We start from the raw sequence: 20,943 nt of genomic DNA, 5'->3' as shown, positions 1-20,943 counted from the left end.
CCATAGTCCATTCCCTCTTTCCCTGCATCCCCCTCCCCCATGCCTTTCTATTCCTCCTACAAGTAACGTAACCTGTTTTGTAGCTTGTAACTATTGCCCTTGCCAACTGGTCCTGGTACAGTTTCACTGTTAAGATCATACTGCTTAGGTTAGGGCTGATGTACAGAGAAAAAATTCTAGAGGTTAAATAGCAGATAGTCAGTAACTGGAGCCCTAAACTCAGCAGAGTCCCTCATCTCCTCCAAAAACTGGGCTCTGTGCACTATAGTAACCTCGTGACAGTGGTGGACAGCTGCTTCCAATTACAACCCAGAGAGAGACTGGGGGAGAGAGAGAGAGAGAGAGCGAGAGAGAGAGAGAGAGAGAGAGAGAGAGAGAGAGAGAGAGAGAGGCTGGGGGAGAGAGAGAGAGAGAGGCTGGGGAGAGAGAGAGAGAGAGGGAGGGGAGAGAGAGAGAGAGGGAGGGGAGAGAGAGAGAGAGAGGGAGGGGGGAGAGAGAGGGGAGAGAGAGAGAGAGAGAGAGAGAGAGAGAGAGAGAGAGAGAGAGAGAGAGAGAGAGAGAGAGAGAGAGAGAGAGAGAGAGAGAGAGAGGCTGGGGGAGAGAGAGAGAGGCTGGGGGAGAGAGAGAGAGAAAGGGAGAGAGGCTGGGGGAGAGAGAGAGAGAAAAATAGGAATAAAAGAGAGATGGAGGATAAGAGAGAGATAAGGAGGCAGAAAGAGAAGGAGAAAGAGGCTGTGAGCCAAGCCCCAAAACCAAATCCAGCGAGGATTCAAGTCGAGAAGTTTTCTGGAGGAGTGCCTGAAGCCAAGCATCCTGGTGAGGTCACATGAAGAGTGTGGACGTTCAACCTCAGAAAACAGAAGACATTGGCTGCGTTCCAAATGACTAAAGTAGTGCACTAATAGGGTGCCATTTGGGACATAGATGGTTCCAGCAGCAGCAGGCAGCTAGGGCCAGGGGGGACATATGAGACTCACATCACTCACCACATCTACAGCACTCCAGAGAGAAACACACTTTAAAACATATTACTAAACCACAGGTCAGAATCTCTCTAGCCGTCTCCTCTTTATTGCATGTGTTATATAACAGTTCAGAGTGCATGGAATGCGTCTGCATGGAATTATTGACTCGGAGCAACAATCAATTATATTTACATGGTTATTTGGTATATAAACAAAGATGAGTAGCAGTAGACTATATCCAACAACATAAAAGCCACTCGCTCATCCAGACAAATTAAACTGCGTCACTAAAAACAAAAATAGACCTAGTATAATGTCCCAGCCCAGCCGCAACAAACAACAAAACAACAATTGTTTAGCCTCTCTCAGCTGACCTGGGCTATCAAAGTGAATGGAGCTGACTTGACTACACCAGGCTTTGTAGAACTGTGTCACTCACCACGAGGTAGCTTTGTGACCTAGCTAGCTATAGCTACAACAGTTACTTGGATCACTGAACAACATAGCAGTTAGGCTACACCCTGTCACCAGCCTAAGAATGATCCCCATAGCAACGTGCTATCGGAGAGGGTAAATGAATACTCTATCCGGTTCCTACAATAGAGGGGATGTTGCTGGCCTTTTCAACACTCAATCAGTTTGGAGAAGAGGTTGAGTTTGTCATATTAGCAACAGTTGGCAGTTCAGGGCTCACAAGATAATGGATATTGGATACAGATCAAACGATAGAACTTGTGCACAACTGAATACTTACAGGTGTGAAGTAGCCTACTGTTGCCGTCCGGTTTCATAGCCAAGGGGCAATGTTTTGCGGTGGTGCGATTTTTTTCGTCGACGAGGGGGGTCTTCTAATACAGGACTAATAAAAGCCCAGTGCACTACTTCTGTGAAGATTCATTTTAATTTTAAGATTTTTATTAATTTTTGTATATTATTCTGATTTTTCAGGGGGTGCTGCAGCATCCTCAGCATCCCTACTTCCCACGGTTATGTCTGGTTTTACAAGGAGATGTTGTGCAGCTGAGCCCACTTCTGACACGTCAATTTCAGTGTTACATGGACCTACCACAGAGACGACCTACCACAGAGACACCCAACCCTTTGAGAAACGAAGGAACTGAAGAATTACTCCCGAGTGGCGCAGTGGTCTAAGGCAAAGCATCGCAGTGCTAGCTGTGCCACTAGATATCCTGGTTCGAATCCAGGCTCTGTCGTAGCCGGCCGCGACCGGGAGACCCATGGGGCGGCGCACAATTGGCCCAGCGTCGTCTAGGGTAGGGGAGGGAATGGCCGGCAGGGGATGTAGCTCAGCTGGTAGAGCATGGCGTTTGCAACGCCAGGGTTGTGGGTTCGTTTCCCACGGGGGGTATAAAAATAACAAAACAAAAAAATAATAATAATAATAATGTATGCACTAACTGTAAGTCGCTCTGGATAAGAGCGTCTGCTAAATGACTAAAATGTAAATGTAAGAATGTCCTGGGGTTTTAAACAACTTACTGTGCTGAGATGTACAACCTGTCTGACACAAACTGTGGCTAGATTAGTTCCTCTATCCTCCTAACACTCTGCTGGAACAGGCCCTGCCTTATCATTTTACATTTTAGTCATTTAGCAGACGCTCTTATCCAGAGCGACTTACAGTTAGTGAGTGCATACATTTATTTTTTTTTATACTGGCCCCCTGTAGGAATCGAACCCACAACCCTGGCGTTGCAAGCGCCATGCTCTACCAACTGAGCTACACAGGGCCTATCATCACCAGATCTAATCACACTAGTATCAGCACAGAGTTACCTCACCAGGTTCTGTCTGTCTGAAGCTTACCACAACTTGGGAGCTCAAATCAAGAAACAAGAGTAGGCAAGGATTCACATTCACATCCTCTTCTACAAAGGTACTTCTCTAGCGTTCGTCATGCCAGAAACAGCACTTCTCTGGGAGGCCATTTCCTGTTTGGAGAAGAATAAGGAGAGATTTCCTCTGAGTGGCTGACTGCTGAACACAGCGTTCTGCTCCGGCACAATCACAGGAACAGGCTAAAGGCCCTTGTCTATCACACACATTCATTCTCACATGCACGCTTGTAGCTCGCACACTCCCACAGGTCTGCTTTCTGCATCACACACACACTCTCCTGATTTAATGTTAGTGAAATACAGTGAGGAAATGATGAGTATTCCAGCAGTCCTGTCTGTTGACCCTGAGCCAGTGGCACAGCGCTGAAGGTACATTAAGGGGATACTCTGAGCACTCTCAGGATACGGTTACACTCAAATAAACAAGCCAGGATTATCTGGGTATGGCAACTTGGATGCCTCTCTATGCTAACTACTCTGCCATTCAAAAGATGCCAATTGGACAAAAAGTACAGAGTAGCTTAGAGTTGCAGATATTTTCTAGAATTAGAGCTAGGCCCTATGAACATTGTTTCTCCCCATAGAATTGGAATTTGTAGAACGGATGGACATTCCAATTCAAAGCTATGTTCCATTCCACATGTGGCATTCTAGGTGACTTTTGATACTTAGACCAGAGCAGAGCAAGATTCCCCAGTCTGAGATGTTATCTTGGCTGTGTCTCAAAACTCTTCAATTGCTTCCTTTCCTAGTCATCTTTTCTCCATCAGCACTGAAAGGACTGGATAGGTTCCCAACTTGTTCTTTCACCTATCATTATGTTCTGCCAGATCAGAGATCATGGAGGTAGGAACATGAAGCTAGTTAAAACTATCAAAGCTACAACCGTTGAGTGTTGTGCAATGTGTATCATCTCTGGTCACGTGTTCACTCAGAGCATACAGAGAAGCCAAGGAGAGGCCCTACCTTCCGTACCATCCCGTGCTGGGCTCTCCCCTAGCCCATAGCTAAAAGTTATATTCATACTCCCACGCAGCACCCCTCACATTACACCCTCACGTAATGATAACAGGCCAGGGCCCGGTTTCCCGATAGAGATGGAATTTAGGCTTATGATTGTTTTAACGATGCATCTTTCCTACAACGGCCGAAAATGGAACATGCATTACCCAAAACACCATGCAGAGAGAACGGTAGCTAAGTGCGTCGTTAGAGAATATGTCGATACCGATAGGATCGAAAGAAAGGGAGTGCTACTCTCTGATCAGCTTTCTCGCTTCAAATCTTTCCTTAACATTCTAATTATTTCACAATACTGATGACGGATCAGCTCCTAGAGAAATATTACCACCTATGGCTGCAAATATTGAGGCGGCTTATTCTAATGCTTACCCAATAAAAATTCACTAAATCACAGATTTGCCACATCATTGCGCACATGTAAGGCTACACATCATGAAATATATTGAGACAAATTAGATAGTGGCCTACAAGTAGCCAAATAACACTCAATTGATTGAACATTAAATGTATTTCAATATGATTGAAATAGGCCTATAGCCTACGGTTTATATTTTAATGCAGTCATCTCAGTTTTAATTTGAAGCATATTTGTATATATTGCTTGTTTATATCCATTGCAAAGATATTGGCAACGTTGTATTTGTAGTCAACTTTGTTCTGAAGTTATCAGCTGTCACAGAGAGACGACTAACTCATGTGATTCTATGTTTAGCAGAGATCTTCTGTGTATAAAGTGAAGCGGGAGAGCAAAAAAAGCATCTAACAACGCACTTTGCTGTTCTACAAGTGGACTGAGGCAGGCGTTAGATTATGAGCGTTTTCAAGTGCAACGTTAATAACAATGGTTTTGGGAAACAGCTCAGATATTAAACGATGTTCCTACGAAGGTTCTAACGATGAACTTAGCCTTAAGATGCTTTTGGGAAACCGGTCCCTGGCCAGACAACAACACTGGCTGTGTGTTCTACTAGCTACTGTCTGCAAGGCAGGGCAGGCCTCTCCTCTTCAAGGATACTGTTACAGGGAGGTTCTATATCTCTCTCCCTGGATAAAAGCCTACGGAATTAGTGATCCGATGCCAAGATATTCCCAAAGATTGCACTTATTCAAAAGGGCCGCTCTCTCAAGGGTGGTTCCATTACTGGCAATTAGGTCAGGGGCCCTAGACTATGGTTGAGAGTGAGAAGAGACATTGAGGCACCATTGTGCCATACTTATCTCAGGCATTAGACACTAGCTTGTTTAATGCATTACATTTTGCTGACTGTGTAATTTTGCGTACCAAATGCAACTCTAGACTGTTTGAATCGGCAGTTTCAGGTTTAGTCTGAGTGAAAGTGGATTGGAAGAGCATGGCCTGACTCCATTATTTGATTGTGTGAAGTGTCCCCTCCATAAGTACTAGAGGTGAAACTGTTCTGAGGGCCTTCTACCACAAGCACACCTGTGCTCTTTTGAGCCACACAAGGGTAAACAAGGCTGTTATCTCTTGGTCAGCATCAGTTAATATGAACTTGATCACTCATCCTGGCTGCCTCAGCAGATTAGGATGATATTGCATTGAAGTGACATGGCCAGGCAACAGAGCTGGAGGACTGGTGACTCACTGATGGACTGGAATCCCCAAAATATCCTGAATCTCTTCACTGGGTAGGTTTCCATCCAATTTGCGACAGATTTTCATGCGAATATTCTCAAATCTGCATAAAACAATATGCGCATTTTCCCACCAGAGAGGTTTCCATCAAACTGAATTTTTGCGGATAAAAGCCTGTTCGTTAAATGGGTTTCCATCGCATTTTCAACCCTACTTATGGTTGTCACAAAAACGTGCGTTATATACAGTAGTAAATGTGCCCACTCTGGTCTTGGTACATGAGCTCTAGCCAACAGCTCACAGATACAGTGCGGGTAGACTCCCTACAGTATGAGATTATTATGGATAAGAGCGATATTATTGTTATTTGCCAAACGGCAGCCAAGCATCGATCATCATGTCACCAGAATAATACCCTCGATATTTATTGGAAAGGCGCATCACGCTCATCACCTTGTACATTCACCACCCTGTGAAGTTCATCATATAATTTATTTAATCTGTAGCCTAATAAACTGCACGCTTTCCCGAGTCGTAGTGGGAGGACCACACAACATATCATCGCGTGACTCCAAGTTTACTTCGATATGATGGTTATTATATCAATATTTGGCATAAAGGCGTTTCCACTGCCATTTCTCGCAGAATACATTTTACGGACACAGAAATATCCCACCATGTCGAACGAACAAATTGCATTTATAAAATTGTTCCTGCATTTCACGTTCCCATCAGCCCGGTCGTGAATTGTTTACATGCGTCAGGTAACGTTAATTCATCCGCATGAAATTGTTGGATGGTAACGTGGTTAATGTCAGTTAGATTGGGGACAAGAACTGTTGCAGGGCATGCTCTTTTTGTACCATTTCCAGCATTTGCCATTTGTGGCTCCGCCACGTGAACGTCACAGTCCTTGGATAACAGCTGTCAAATGTCTTTAGCTCAGCATTAGAAGAGGCGCAAATCTGCGGAATGCATGCTGGCGAATAGATGTGACGCTAAATTCACCATGAAACTAACTGGAAACAACATGTTCGAACTTGCAGCCATGCCACAAACCGTTATAGCAAGCAACATATGTGAACTGTTTAGGAAACCTCATCACTTTTTCCTCGAACAAAGCTCTAAATTAAATGGGACAACATTAACGTTAGCTCTAAAAGCCTTTACGTTGCCAGTTGTTGATACAAAACATTTATTTTCTAGCCAACTGAACTGACAATACGGCATAACAACGCCATAGAAAATCAGGGCAATATCCCTACCCCCAACGCCGCACTAAAGACAAAACTAGCTAGCTAGCTACTAGCCAGATAGCAATTTAACAACAGCCAACGTTACTTGCCTGCCAACTGTTTGGTTGGCGAGTTGTTTCATCCGATTGAACTGTTTCTTCATTTTGCGTCCTTCTCCAGTGGAGTCTTGCTACGTTTTATAGATGGAAAAGTAACTCCTGCGATGTGCTTCATCAGACGAGAGTCCTTTGGTTGGTCATGAAATTCACAATAGCAAGCTAGCTTTTTGTCGAAGATTAGCTTGCAGCTAGCTAAACTATGAACCAATTAAAATAACTAACTGTTACTGTAGCTAGTCACTTTTTAGCTAGCTTAGTCTAGCCTTCAAGTGGTTGTTTCAGAAAAAAGTTATTCCCTCGCAAACTGACATGATTTAAAGCTATGTATATGATCAAAACGCTAGCAAGTTATCCAGAGTTCCACTGACTGGCTGCAGCCTTACATTGCTGAATATCTGGCTGGCTAATCAACGTCGACCGCTTTTCCCAAACAGCTTGCAGCACACCTCTCCCCTCTTTGCCAGCACAAGCTGATGGCGTTGAATGGGTGGCAGGAAGTATACATAGCAAAAGCATCCATCCATCTACCACCATCCCCAGCACTGCTAAATGTGCAGACTGTGTAGCTTGGGATAGTTTACGAAAGTAATCTTGCTCGCTCCCGTGATACATTACGTACTGCAAGAATTTGCACTGACCTCACAACCTCAGTATAATTTTGATCGTGAAGACATTGAACCTGCCAACATAATTATACAGTAACATTTACACATATATATTAAAACAGTCAGTTGAGTTTAAATATCAAACTGTTGTTCAATTATATACACAATATGTTGTTGCCAGCAGGCCTCGTCTTCATCAACAACAACTTTAACTCGCTAATCCATCATGGAGTGCACAGGCGCACACACGCGCGCCCACCTGTGGAGTCTCAATACACATCTCTGAACACACCGACTGTGTCATTGCGCAAAATAGTATGTAGCATCATCTAGATATGTGTGCAACAAAAGTTCAACATTCACCTTCTGCTACCATTTCTGTCAACCCGTTTACGCATACAGTTTGACGCATACGTTCGATAAATCCAATGTATGCACCACACAGAACGTAGTGCAATTGCCTCTGCAACACAATGCGGCAAGGCAAACGTAGCGTTCCATTGGAAATGAATGTACTTCTGTTGTACCAAAACGCAAAGACACAGTCGATGTGTTCAAAACGTGCTAGAGGCGTCACTACAAAACCTGGTTCGATTCCAGGCTGTATCACAATCCGGCAGTGATTGGGAGTCCCATAGGGCGGGGAACAATTGGCCCAGCGTCGTCCGGGTTTGGCCGGGGTAGGCCGTCATTGTAAATAAGAATTTGTTCTTAACTGACTTGCCTAGTTAAATAAAGGTTAAATAAAAACTGACTTGCCTAGTAAAATAAAGGTTAAATAAAAATAAAAAAAGCCCATCCTCCCCAATTAAGGCGCCACCAACCTTCTGTGTAATGGACTGTATTGCAGATATATTTAAATTAGGGTTGAATGGCAGGAATCCGATTACCGGGATTTACCGGCCAAAACCACTACATTTTCCCGGGAGGTGGGGCAGACAGCCCATCTCAGTATGGAGCGCAATTCACGATGCATTTAGACCTATCATCTCATCATGGTAACTTTTTTCTTGTGACATAGGCTTGTGACACCTTTTCTTTTTTAATTGTAAAGATGATACTTTTTTAAAATTGCAACTGCAGAGTTTTAAAACAGCCTATCACTCAAATATCGTTGCTTTAAATCAGTTCTGTACATTAGTTTATACTGGATTAAGTGTACATTTTCGTGAAATGTAATTTCGTTAGTTATGCTCCAACTTTCCCTCCATCTTGTGCCAAAATCAGTTATTTTTAAGTCTTGGTTCCAATAGTTTATATTTTTTTCTAAGAGATTGTCAGTTGGATATGCTCTCTGCAAGGTTTTGTATATCTTCCCTATCATATAAACATCATTTCCTGACTCAAATACAATTCCCTCAAGGTTGCGCTGCCTAGGTCAGCATCCCGGAGTCGCTTCTTCACTGTTGACTTTGAGACTGGTGTTTTGCGGGTACTATTTAATGAAGCTGCCAGTTGAGGACCTGTGAGGCGTCTGTTTCTCAAACTAGACACTAATGTATTTGTCCTCTTGCTTAGTTGTGCACCGGGGCCTCCCACTCCTCTTTCTATTCTGGTTAGAGCTAGTTTGCGCTGTTCTGTGAAGGGAGTAGTACACAGCGTTGTACGAGATCTTCAGTTTCTTGGCAATTTCTCGCATGGAATAGCCTTCATTTCTCAGAACAAGAATAGACTGACGAGTTTCAGAAGAAAGTCCTTTGTTTCTGGCCATTTTGAGCCTGTAATCGAACCCACAATTTCTGATGCTCCAGATACTCAACTAGTCTCAAGAAGGCCAGTTTTATTGCTTCTTTAATCAGCACAACAGTTTTCAGCTGTGCTAACATAATTGCAAAAAAAAATTTTTATGATCAGTTAGCCTTTTAAAATGATAAATTTGGATTAGCAAACACAACGTGCCATTGGAACACTTTTCTTTCAAAAACAAGGACATTTCTAAGTGACCCCAAACTTTTGAACGGTAGTGTACATTTAAAAACATTAACATGTAGTGTGTGTGTGTGTGTGTGTGTGTGTGTGTGTGTGTGTGTGTGTGTGTGTGTGTGTGTGTGTGTGTGTGTGTGTGTGTGTGTGTGTGCATCTATCAGTTACACATACAGGTCATTCGGAAAGTATTCAGACCTCTTCCCTTTTTCCACATTTTGTTACGTTACAGCCTTATTCTAATATGGATTAAATAAAACATTTTCCTCATCAATCTACACACAATACCCCATACTGACAAAGCAAAAACAGTTGTATTTTTATTTTTACATTTTTGCAAATGTACATATATATAAAAAAACAGAAATACCTTATTTACATAAGTATTCAGACCCTTTGCTATGAGACTCGAAATTGAGCTCAGGTGCATCCTGATCATTCTTGAGATGTTTCTACAACTTGATTGGAGTCCAACTGTGGAAAATTCAATTGATTGGACATGATTTGGAAAGGCACACACCTGTCTATATAAGGTCCCACAGTTGACAGTGCATGTCAGAGCAAAAACCAAGCCATGAGGTCGAACTAATTGTCCGTAGAGCTTCGAGGCAGGATTATGTCGAGGCAGAGATCTGGGGAAGGGTACCAAAACATTTCTGCAGCATTGAAGGTCCCCAAGAACACAGTGACCTTCATCATTCTTAAATGGAAGAAGTTTGGAACCACCAAGACTCTTCCTAAAGCTGTCCGCCCGGCCAAACTGAGCAAGAAGAAGAAGGGCCTTGGTCAGGGAGATGACCAAGAACCCGATGGTCACTCTGACAGAGCTCCAGAGTTCCTCTGTGGAGATGGGAGAACCTTCCAGAAGGACAACCATCTCTGCAGCACTCCACCAATCAGGCCTTTATGGTAGAGTGGCCAGATGGAAGCCACTCCTCAGTAAAAGGCACAACAGCCCAATTGGAGTTTGCCAAAAGGCACCTAAAGGACTCTCAGACCATGAGAAACAAGATTCTCTGGTCTGACGAAACCAAGATTGAACTCTTTGGGCTGAATGCCAAGCGTCACATCTGGAGGAAACCTGGCAGCATCCCTACGGTGAAGCATGGTGGTGGCAGCATCATGCTGTGGGGATGTTTTTCAGCGGCAGGGACTGGAAGACTAGTCAGGATCAAGGCAAAGATGATCAGAGCAAAGTACAGAGAGATCCTTGATGAAAACCTGTTCCAGAGCACTCATAACCTCATACTGGGGCAAAGGTTCACCTTCCAACAAGACAATGACCCTAAGCACACAGCCAAGACAACGCAGGAGTGGCTTCGGGACAAGTCTCTGAATATCCTTGAGTGGCCCAGCCAGAGCCCGGACTTGAACCCGATCAAACATCTTTGGAGAGACCTGAAAATAGCTGTGCAGCAACACTCCCCATCCAACCTGACAGATCAATTTTAGAATAAGGTTGTAACATAACAAAATGTGGGAATATCAAGGGGTCTGAATACTTTCCGAATGCACTATATGTATATATATTTGTGTGTGTGTCCTAGCCTACCTCTTTCAGGTAATACATTCAATGCAGTATTAGCCTTATATTTAGCTTGTTAATGATGGGTTATGCATAACCAGCTTCTAACTTGTAGCCTCTTTCTCTTGCGCAATACACAAGCACCTGTGCTCCGCTGGCCTCTCTTTAAAAAACACTCCTTAGCTTTTGGAGTCCCATGCAGGAAAAGCTAGACTAGAATAGCTTGCTGTACTTTTTTTTTGTTGCATTTCTTATACCAATAGACTGTTCGAACAGGGATACAAGCTCTTTTTTTGCTGAATGTTAAATACAGCAGCCAATAGAACTCACGGGTAGTTTGAAAGAAGAGTGAACGCCAGATGGCGGGGTAGGCTATAGCAGTTATTTATTCAGACCTATAACCATTCAATCAATCTTCGTGAAGAGAAGTGAAAGCCTTCTGAATCTAATTCTAGTCCTATATTATTCAAGGATGTCATTAGAATGATGAAGATAAGGACAGGGAAACGTATTTCATTTAACTGTTTAAAGCGAGGAAGGACTGAAGCAACAATAGAGAGAGAAAGAGGAGGTAGGCTAATAATATTAGGGGAAATATATATGCATCAGCCTACTAATTATACAAATAGGCCCTATTATGTTTCAAAATTAAAATAAAATTCGCTAGCCTATACTTGTAACTTTGTAGGCCGCATGTGTTACACCAGAATTGCATGTTCTCTTCTGCTTCATAATGGTTTGAATAATGTGCGTAATTCCATTCCATATAATACAGTATAATACAATACAGTACAGTAATACAGTTCACACTCAAAAAGATTAGCCTTCAGGAGCTAGATTCATTTATTTACCCAAGAGAGCATATAGCTAGTTAACTCTATGCGCTTCCATGTTTTTCTGTTGTGCGTAATGTGCAGTAACCTGTATCATATAGGCTATGTATTGGGTAAGTCGCTCTGGATAAGAGCGTCTGCTAAATGACGTAAATGTAAATGTAATAACGGCACAATAATTTGGGCTTTTTTGGACTTGAGTTCATTAAATGTTGTTAATGTAGGGCTCGTAACATTTATTTAATTATATGGCTCATCAGGCTCAGGTAGCATCAGGTTTGAATTTTCATGCTGATCAAAGCTCTAATCAAATCCAGACATATTTATACGTTTTATAATGCTTTTGAATGGCACTTCCGGTTTTGGAGTCTCTCCCTACTCAAGTGCAGTTAGGGTACATCAACTATAGAGTCAGAGCATTTATCCAAAGACCAATGCAGTGTGATCATTGTGAAGCTTTTGGTCACATTTCAAGTGTTTGCAGAAGGGAGAAGCCGAGATGTCCAAGTTGTGGAAAAGATCATGTCATGTGTTATAAGAGTGATGAAAATATGTAATGATGCAATTGTGGTGGGAACCATGAAGCCACATCTTTTGAAAGCCCCATGAGGGTGAAAGAGAATGTGGTGGCCAAAGTAAGGGCAGTCCAGAGCATTTCATATGCAGCAGCTGTAAAAAGGGTTGAGGGTTTCAGTGGTGCACCTGAAGAGTCCATGGTGGTGGATAGGCCTTCACTGCATGCTGCAGGGTTTGCCTTTCACCAAGAGGATCCTGATATTTTAAAGGTAAAAAATGTGGACTTTGTGGCCTTTATTGCAATGGTGATTAATGGCACTGCCAAGGTGGAAAAAAGATCTAGGAAGATAGAAATCATTGTGGTTGCAGCAGAGCGGTTCCTGGGGCTGAAAGATTTCTCTGCGAAAGTGTTACATGGAATATTGTCAAAAGCCATACAACCAACTCAGGCCCTAGTGCCTGAGAAGGGAGATATGGAGATTTAAAAGAAGGAAGAAGTGGGAGTTTTGTTTTGTTTTGTCAATGTACAATTTTATTTCGGTGGATTAAGTTAGTTACCCTATTATGTATGGATTTGCTTTTTACCTTGTTTTGGTTTCAACCCATCCAGTTGGTAGTGGCAATCTACCTTTTTGGGTTGTAGTCCGCCATAAAACCCACAGAGGAAGAAAAAGAAGAAGAAGAACTTCCGGTTTTGGCGGGAAATACCAGGTTTCCCGGGAGAAAAGTTAGGCCCTATTTATTCTCGGGATGGAACATTTCTAAAATACCGGGAAAATATTCAACGCTAATGGACATGTGTTGTCATCTGATTCCTCGGGAATAATGTAAAACAATTTCATTCATTAAAATAATCTTGAAGGAGAGAAAAGAAAAACAGAGACAGGTTTTACTGATAAAGGTGCCATGGCCACAGGGAGTATGGATAATTTATTAGTATGGCTGCCATTCTTTATTGATCCAATTCCACTTGGATTGACAGCACTTACATTTACGTCATTTAGCAGACGCTCTTATCCAGAGCGACTTACAGTTAGTGAGTGCATACATTTATTTTATTTTTCATACTGGCCCCCTGTGGGAATCGAACCCACAACCCTACCAACTGAGCTACATCCCTGCCGGCCATTCGCTCCCCTGGACGATGCAGGGCCAATTGTGCGCCGCGACAGAGCCTGGATTCGAACCAGGATCTCTAGTGGCACAGCTAGCACTGCGATGCAGTGCCTTAGACCACTGCGCCACTCGGGAGGCTAATTGCCTAGCCTGGTTGACAGAAATCACGAGTTAGGTGTCAACCAGACTTACACTTGCCCTCGAGGCTGAGCCCACCAAGCCTGGCATTAAACTAAATGTCATTATTACATGCACAAAACTAGATTTCTTAATTGAAGTCTACATGATCAAAACCACTGTCAAATTGAATTTCCATAACTGAACCATACTTAATACAATAGACATAAAATATACTTGTAACATTGTAACAATCCCAATTAAATTGATATGTTTCAGTAAGATTAGATTTTTAGCATTTATAGCAATGGTTATTAATTGTACTGCAGGGATGGAATGTAAATCGAAGAAAATTGAGGTTGTGGTGGTAGCTGCAGAGAGGTATTTGGGTGTGTGAGACTTGACATCAGAAGAGTTACAGGGAGTGTTAAGTGGTAATGTCCCATCATTTCAGGTTGAGGGCATGAGTTAGGAATGAATATATTTAAATAGTGGAGTAGGGTGGTTCATTATTAATAATATTTTTGAATTTGTGAGTGTAGTGTTAGATGGTAGGGTATTTCTTTATTTTATTTTTCAAGCAAAATATAAGTGAGTTGTACTCCAGTCTAGTAGGTGACAGTAATGCAACAAATTGGATGCCAACCGCCGTTAAACCTCATCAAAGAGGAAGAAGATTATGGGACACATTTTAGGCACCGGAAGTTGAAGACATGCAAGCTACTTCAGCTGAGCATTAGTAACTGAAAATGCCAATTGAACAGAATTTATTGCATATGTTATGTGACAGTAGCTAAATGATATAACTGCTTCTAATGTTAACTTCGTCCGTCTACTGTAGAGTTTGACCACCCGACCGGTCAAGTTGTTACCCAGCAGCAAAGCAACGGTCAAAGTTAAACAGTGTTAGCAACTAGCTAACGTTAGCCACATTGGAACAGCTGATGCATTTGGTGTTGCAGAGAAGACAGTTCTTTTTCAAAAATCAACAACTGGGGCTGTTGTATGAGGTGCGAAACTGTTAGATGGCAGCCCGACAACCCTTCACAGACTCAGACACTGCGGACGAAGCAGTGAGGTCGACTTGTGACGATGCAACGACATGCAAAAGGTAGCTAGCTAGCTAGAGTCATAGCATGTGCAAGCTGCTGCTTAGCTAGGTGATCCGAATTGCGACATTGTAGCTGTGCGTTTGCAACACGTCAATTGCCTGCCCCAGTTGTAGCCACCTGCTTACCAGCAACATAAAACGTTTATTTATTGAGAAGAAATAATCAGCTTGCCATTAGTGTTTATTCAGATTTTACACAGCAAATGACACAACCATATTCAATAAGACATATGTCATAAATGGGAGCGTAGTATTTTTTTAATACTGCATTTGGACATGCAATACTTACCATTTGTTTGATTTTCAGATATGCAACCAGTAAAGGCTACTGGACGGACCCCTATGTCCAGTATTTTGTGAGGTCGGTAGGGGAACGAAAAGCTCCAGAAATCAACAGAGGCAAGTCAATGTTGGCCAGAGACAAAAACACATTTGTTAAATTTTTTTGCTTGAAGAAGGCTTGCTTAATACTGTATTACTAAATCTCTGTTGTCTTCTGTTAGGTTACTATGCCCGCGTGCAGGGAATGAACCACCTCCTGGATGCCTTCCTTAGGAAAACAGAGTGTGACTGTCAGATAGTGAACCTGGGGGCAGGGCTGGACACCACTTTTTGGAGGTTAAAGGTACAGTCTAATAATCCCATTAAAGAAATGCATTAATCTTACAGTACAATTCATGCTTGGCCTTGGTTTTTACTTTCATTGTCTTTCATTTGTCATTTTTGTGTTTTTAGGATGAAAACCTCATGCCTAGAAAATACTTTGAAGTTGACTTTCCAATGATTGCTGCCAGGAAAATACACAACATAAAGTAAGGCATTCTACTTTTCCTCTTTAGAATAATTCAAATACATCAGTTTTTGGTTTTATTTGTTTTGATGTCACTGTGGTCTCAGTAATGTAATGTCAGAAATTGACCTGTAGAGGGAGGCAGAGCCTGTCTATAAACACTTTTGGAAATAGTCTGTCCAGCTACACTTGTAGTGTGATAATCTGTTCATAAGAAACACAATTTAGTGTGTAGTTATAATGTTGTACACCTTCTCTTCAGGACAAAACCACCGCTGTCAAAACCTCTCATTGAGACCCACTCCACAGACTCACTATTACTAGGTAATGAAGTAAAAGACATTGGCTGATACAAATCAACATAATAATTGTATGTATTTGTTGTCTCTTATGGTGACATTTGATATTCACTTAGTCTTCATTTGTATTGTCTGTGTGTGTTTCAGATGGCCACAGCCTAGACTCAGACAGGTACTGCATCATTGGTGCTGACCTCAGGGACATCCCAGGCCTAGATGACAAACTGAAGAAGTTCCACCTCAACCCAGAGTCAGTGAAAATTACATTATATTGAATATGTTTGGCCTAGCATTCACCGTTGCACTATTTTTATTTAATTTTGTTGGACAGCTTTGCAAGAGTGTAGCCAATTAAGGTAGCAGTATCCAACCGTATCAGAGGATCACCAGTTTTGCTGTAGCTGTACAGTAAGGTGTTTGGTATGGTATTGATGTCTTGGGCTGACAGTGTTCTTTCCCTGTACCTTACTTGTATTTATGGTCTTGGCTGACGTGGCTGAGTGTTCCGCAGTCAGTTCCTGATGACGATAATCATACACTTGGGTGCTCTTTGAGTTGCTATCCTTTCCATATGTGCGTCAAAGAGCCCCATCTCCTTTGATCTCAGCCTATGAGACTTGGAAAAGCCCCCATACTCACTGGCCCAGTGTCAACCGAGGGTTCTGTTTTTCATAGAGCTTATTGTTTTAGTGCATGTATTCACGTCTTCCTGTGAGGTCTGGTCCACCAGCCAAGCCTCAATGATATTAGAATGAGTTTTTTTGTGGATTCAAGTGTCTTCTAAAATGTCCGCGGGTTGTGCCAAAGGCTCTGTGGATGTGGTGTTTTATGTCACAGATTCTGACATTCAAAGGAGAAATTAAGAAGATGAAAAGGAATGTTGTCTATTTCACCTTTGTTACATGTAGGATGCATCCCAGACACAAAATGTATACCTTTTTTTTTACATGCAGAACTGATTGGGAATCACCTGGCTTTTTCTAAATTGGGGAAATTTTGTTCTCCTCCTTCTAGGTTGCCTACGTTGTTCCTGTCAGAGTGTGTGCTGGTCTACATGACTCCAGATCAGTCGTCCAAGCTGGTGAACTGGGCCTCAGACACCTTCCACACAGCCATGTTTGTCAACTATGAGCAGGTAAAGGATTAACAAGATCAGACAGCGCTATGGCGAGATAGACTGCCTCTGCTGATTCCATCTATATTGCTGCACGTCTAGGCTAATTGTTTCACTCTCTGTCTAGTTGAACATGATGGATCGTTTTGGCCAGGTGATGATTGAGAATCTGCAGCGTCGTCAGTGTAACCTGGCAGGAGTGGAGGTGTGTCAGTCACTGGAATCCCAGGTACAGCACCCTCAACCTTACAGCAACTTTACAACAACACTTTAAAACACCTTCGTATTAGATCAGAAGTGACGTTACAGAATGAGCTAAATAAATCTGAAGGCAACAGTGATTATGGGGCATGGTTAGATAAGGTTCACTTTGTGACGCAAACACTGTGTGTACATGCTGAGTGGGTGCCTTCCAGGCCTGCATAGAGCAACACTGTTGTGATTAGAAGACCACAATTCTGTGTTTACAGCAGTTCACCTACTCTGTGTCTCACAAAGACACGGCGGTTGGAACCAAATATCTAAAATATGGACTCATCAGACCAAAGGACAGATTTCCACCGGTCTAATGTCCATTGCTCGTGTTTCTTGGCCCAAGCAAGTCTCTTATTCTTATTGGTGTCCTTTAGTAGTGGTTTCTTTGCAGCAATTTGACAATGAAGGCCTGATTCACGCAGTCTGCTCTGAACAGTTGATGTTGATGTGTCTGTTACTTGAACTCTGTGAAGCATTTATTTTGGCTGCAATCTGAGGTGCATTTAACTCTAATGAACTTATGCTCTGCAGCAGAGGTAACTCTGGTTCTTCCTTTCCTGTGGCGGTCCTCATGAGAGCCAGTTTCATCATACCGCTTGATGGTTTTTGCGACTACACTTGAAGAAACTTTCAAAGTTCTTGACATTTTCCGTATTGACTGACCTTCATGTCTTAAAGTAATGATGGACTGTTCTTTCTCTTTCCTTATTTGAGCTGTTCTTGCCGTAATATGGACTTGGTCTTTTACCAAATAAGGCTATCTTCTGGATACCCACCCCTACCTTGTCACAACACAACCGATTGGCTCAAACGCATTAAGAAGGAAATAAATTCTACAAATTAACTTTTAACAAGGCACACCTGTTAATTGAAATGCATTCCAGGTGACTACCTCATGAAGCTGGTTGAGAGAATGCCAAGAGTGTGCAAAGCTGTCATCAAGGCAAAGGGTGGCTACTTTGAAGAATCTCAAATATAAAATATATTTTGATTTGTTAACACTTTTTTTGGTTACTACATAATTCCATATGTGTTATTTCATAGTTTTGATGTCTTCACTATTATTCTACAATGTAGAAAATAGTAAAAATAAAGAAAAACCCTGGAATGAGTGTCTCCAAACTATTGACTGGTACTGTAGGTACTCAATCATGACAATTAAACGACAAATCCCAAGTGTTGATTTTGTGCAAGACATGTCCTGAAGTGTTTGCAAATGTTTTCATTTGTAGAAAGAGCGCTTCCTAAAGACGGGCTGGGAGAATGCAGATGCTCTGGACATGATGACTGTGTACAGTGTTATACCTCAGGATGACGTGGCAAGGTAAGACAGTCTGTTACATACAGTAGGCAAAACGTACGTATCATGTTATTTCTCCGTTGTCAGTTTCATATTGTTTAGCGCAAAGTTTTTTTTGTTGGTTGTTGAAAACTCTCTTTATTTAGTTTCTCCATCTTTTTTATACAGAATAGAGCGTCTGGAATTTCTGGATGAGAAGGAACTTCTGCAGCAGCTCCTCCAACATTACAGTATCTGCTGGGCCACCAAGGACAAGCTCAAGCTAGGTACATGTGGGTTAGATTACTGCCACTTAAACATTATTTGTAAGTCTTTACACTTGGATACAGAATATTGTTTTTAATTTATTCCCGCTGTTCATTACAAGATGACAAATGACACGATCGTCTGCTTGTTCCAGGACTCTCACAAGTTGCTTTCTGAACCTGGACTGGACCGTCTGTCTTAAGCCTGTTTCTCTGTGCCATGATCAACACCACCATCAGAGGAAGAAGGAACCCATTAACACCTTCACATCAGACTCCAGTCCTGTCTGTCTTCTCTGCTTCAAATAAAGTGTGGGAAACTACTGGCATCAGCAGAGTTCTACTTAATGTGTTTCCTTTGCATCCCATAAGTGCACCCACTGTCTCCCAGCATGTTTTTGTGAAAGAAAAGGGAAGTTTGCGCTGGAAGTGTGATATGAATGACAAGACATTGGAAAGGACAGTATCCCTAGCCTTCATTTCATTAAATCCATTTGTCTGAGATGGCATGGCCTGTTTCTAATGTACCTTCAGAGAACATTGAGCAAGTTTGCTGAATTTTGGAGAAAAGTAAAAGCCGGACACCGGTCAAGTTTTTAATGTGCCCTTGTGTTGTGAACTAAAAAGTGTTTGTATGTACTAAGAATTTAGAAATGTATTGCCAAGACCGATATTTTCTTATGAATAGAAATGAAAAGTTAATACATCTTAAAGATTAATTTGATTCAATTAGGAAATTGCTGGATTTGCAGTAGCAATAGATACATTTGCATGTAACAAGGATTCTAGTCTGAAAGAAATAGGAGGGGCATTTTCAATCAGAGCAAAGCAATTAAGTCCTTGCAGGTGATACAACAATACCAATGACACGTCAATGCAGGTCTATAGAGGTTGCATAAAGCTGTTAATATTTGTGTTTGAAAACCTGACCTCCATCATTTCATTAATAACTGTGGTCAACAGACTGTACATTAGATACCATGAAAGTCCATGTCATTTCCACATGGATGACACATTGAATAGTTTGAGTCACCCTCTGAGTCCACTGTGTCCTGCTGGTCAGATCCTGTGTTTTTACAGAGAAACATTAACCCAATATGACCTTGTGTACAGTGAGGTAGAGATACAGATAGCAGCACTAGAGCACTGAAGATTTAGTGATGTTAGAAGAGAGATTTTTATAACACAAATACAGTGTCCAGTTAAAGTCTACACACCCCTTGCACAGTCTTCACATTTTGCTGACTTAAAATTGTATCCCCCAAATTACTAACTTTTTTTCCTCCCAATGTACACAACCTACTAATTATAGAACATTTTCCAAATTACTTATAAATAAGTAGAAATTAAAGTGACATACAGTGGGGTCTGAAATTATTTACACCCGTCATTGAGATGAGCAATAATGACTGTATAAAATAATTCAAATACTGAGCTTTATTGAATGCTCAAAAAATTGGGAAAATATTTTATACTAATACAATTGCCCCTAAAGATTCTTATAAATAAAGTAGTCAAAGTTCAGTATTTGGTCCCATATTCCTATCGCGTAACGAGTACAAGCTTGTGACTCTACAAACGTGGATGCATTTGCAGTTAGTTTTGGGTTTGTTTCAGCTTATTTTGTGCCCAATAGAAATAAATGGTAAATAATGTATTGTCATTTTTTGTCACTTTTTTTTATAAATAAGAATATAATATTTTTCTAAACACTTCTACATTAATGTGGATGCTACCATGATTACGGATAATCCTGAAAGAATTGTAAATAATGATGAGTAAGACAGTTACAGAGGTCAAAGATCATATCCCCAAGACATGCTAACCTCTCACAATTACCAAAAAAGGGGGAGGTTAGCATGGGGTATGATCTTTGAACTCTGAAACACAACCAAAATGAACTGCAAATGCATCCAGCAAGTTTATAGAGTCACAAGCTTGATGTATTCATTGCATGCTAGGAATATGGAACAAAATACTTTATAAGAATCTTTAGGGATGTCAATAATTTGAACCCCTACCTTTTTGGGAGAAAAAATATATTACTTGTTAAACAACATTTACATTTTAGTCATTTAGCAGACGCTCTTATCCAGAGCGACTTACAGTTAGTGCATACATTTTTCATACTGGCCCCCCATGGGAATCGACCCACAACCCTGGCGTTGCAAACACCATGCTCTACCAACTGACCTACACGGGGCAACATCTCTTTCTCTGAGCAATTGTATTAGTATAACATACAATTTCCCTTTTTTTACTATACAATATATCTCAGTATTTGAATTATTTATTTTAAATAGTCATTATTGCTCATCTTTATCAAGGGTGTTAACCATTTCAGACCTCAAAAAAATGTTTGCTCAAGCTCAGCAAATTTTGTTTGTCATTGAAGG

At 41.5% G+C, this 20,943-nt stretch overlaps 2 protein-coding genes across 4 annotated transcripts in view; one reads left to right on the top strand and one right to left on the bottom strand.

Annotated features, from left to right (window-relative positions):
- Positions 1–7,460, bottom strand: part of arhgap17a (Rho GTPase activating protein 17a) — a 74,327-nt gene extending 66,867 nt beyond the window's left edge. For both annotated transcript variants that reach the window (XM_084141845.1, XM_084141846.1), the window contains exon 1: positions 6,790–7,460. In XM_084141845.1, coding sequence (XP_083997971.1) covers positions 6,790–6,842 — 53 coding nt within the window. In that variant the 5' untranslated portion in view covers positions 6,843–7,460. The remainder of the gene's footprint in view (positions 1–6,789) is intronic.
- Positions 5,381–20,202, top strand: lcmt1 (leucine carboxyl methyltransferase 1). 2 transcript variants are annotated; one of them, XM_084141848.1, is made up of 11 exons: positions 5,381–5,497; positions 14,852–14,943; positions 15,048–15,169; positions 15,280–15,356; positions 15,597–15,658; positions 15,781–15,883; positions 16,648–16,768; positions 16,875–16,976; positions 18,235–18,326; positions 18,471–18,568; positions 18,703–20,202. In XM_084141848.1, the coding sequence occupies exons 1-11, from the start codon at positions 5,418–5,420 to the stop codon at positions 18,723–18,725; spliced, it is 972 nt and encodes a 323-aa protein (XP_083997974.1). In that variant the 5' UTR covers positions 5,381–5,417; the 3' UTR covers positions 18,726–20,202. The 2 variants fall into 2 exon arrangements, with proteins under 2 accessions (XP_083997974.1, XP_083997973.1); XM_084141847.1 differs by lacking the exon at positions 5,381–5,497 and adding an exon at positions 14,113–14,544.
- Positions 20,203–20,943: the final 741 nt, after the last annotated feature.

The sequence above is a fragment of the Coregonus lavaretus genome (assembly GCF_964263955.1).
Source record: "Coregonus lavaretus genome assembly, chromosome: 25".
Classification (NCBI taxonomy): Eukaryota; Metazoa; Chordata; class Actinopteri; order Salmoniformes; family Salmonidae; genus Coregonus; species Coregonus lavaretus.
This window is presented reverse-complemented; position numbering and strand designations above follow the sequence as displayed.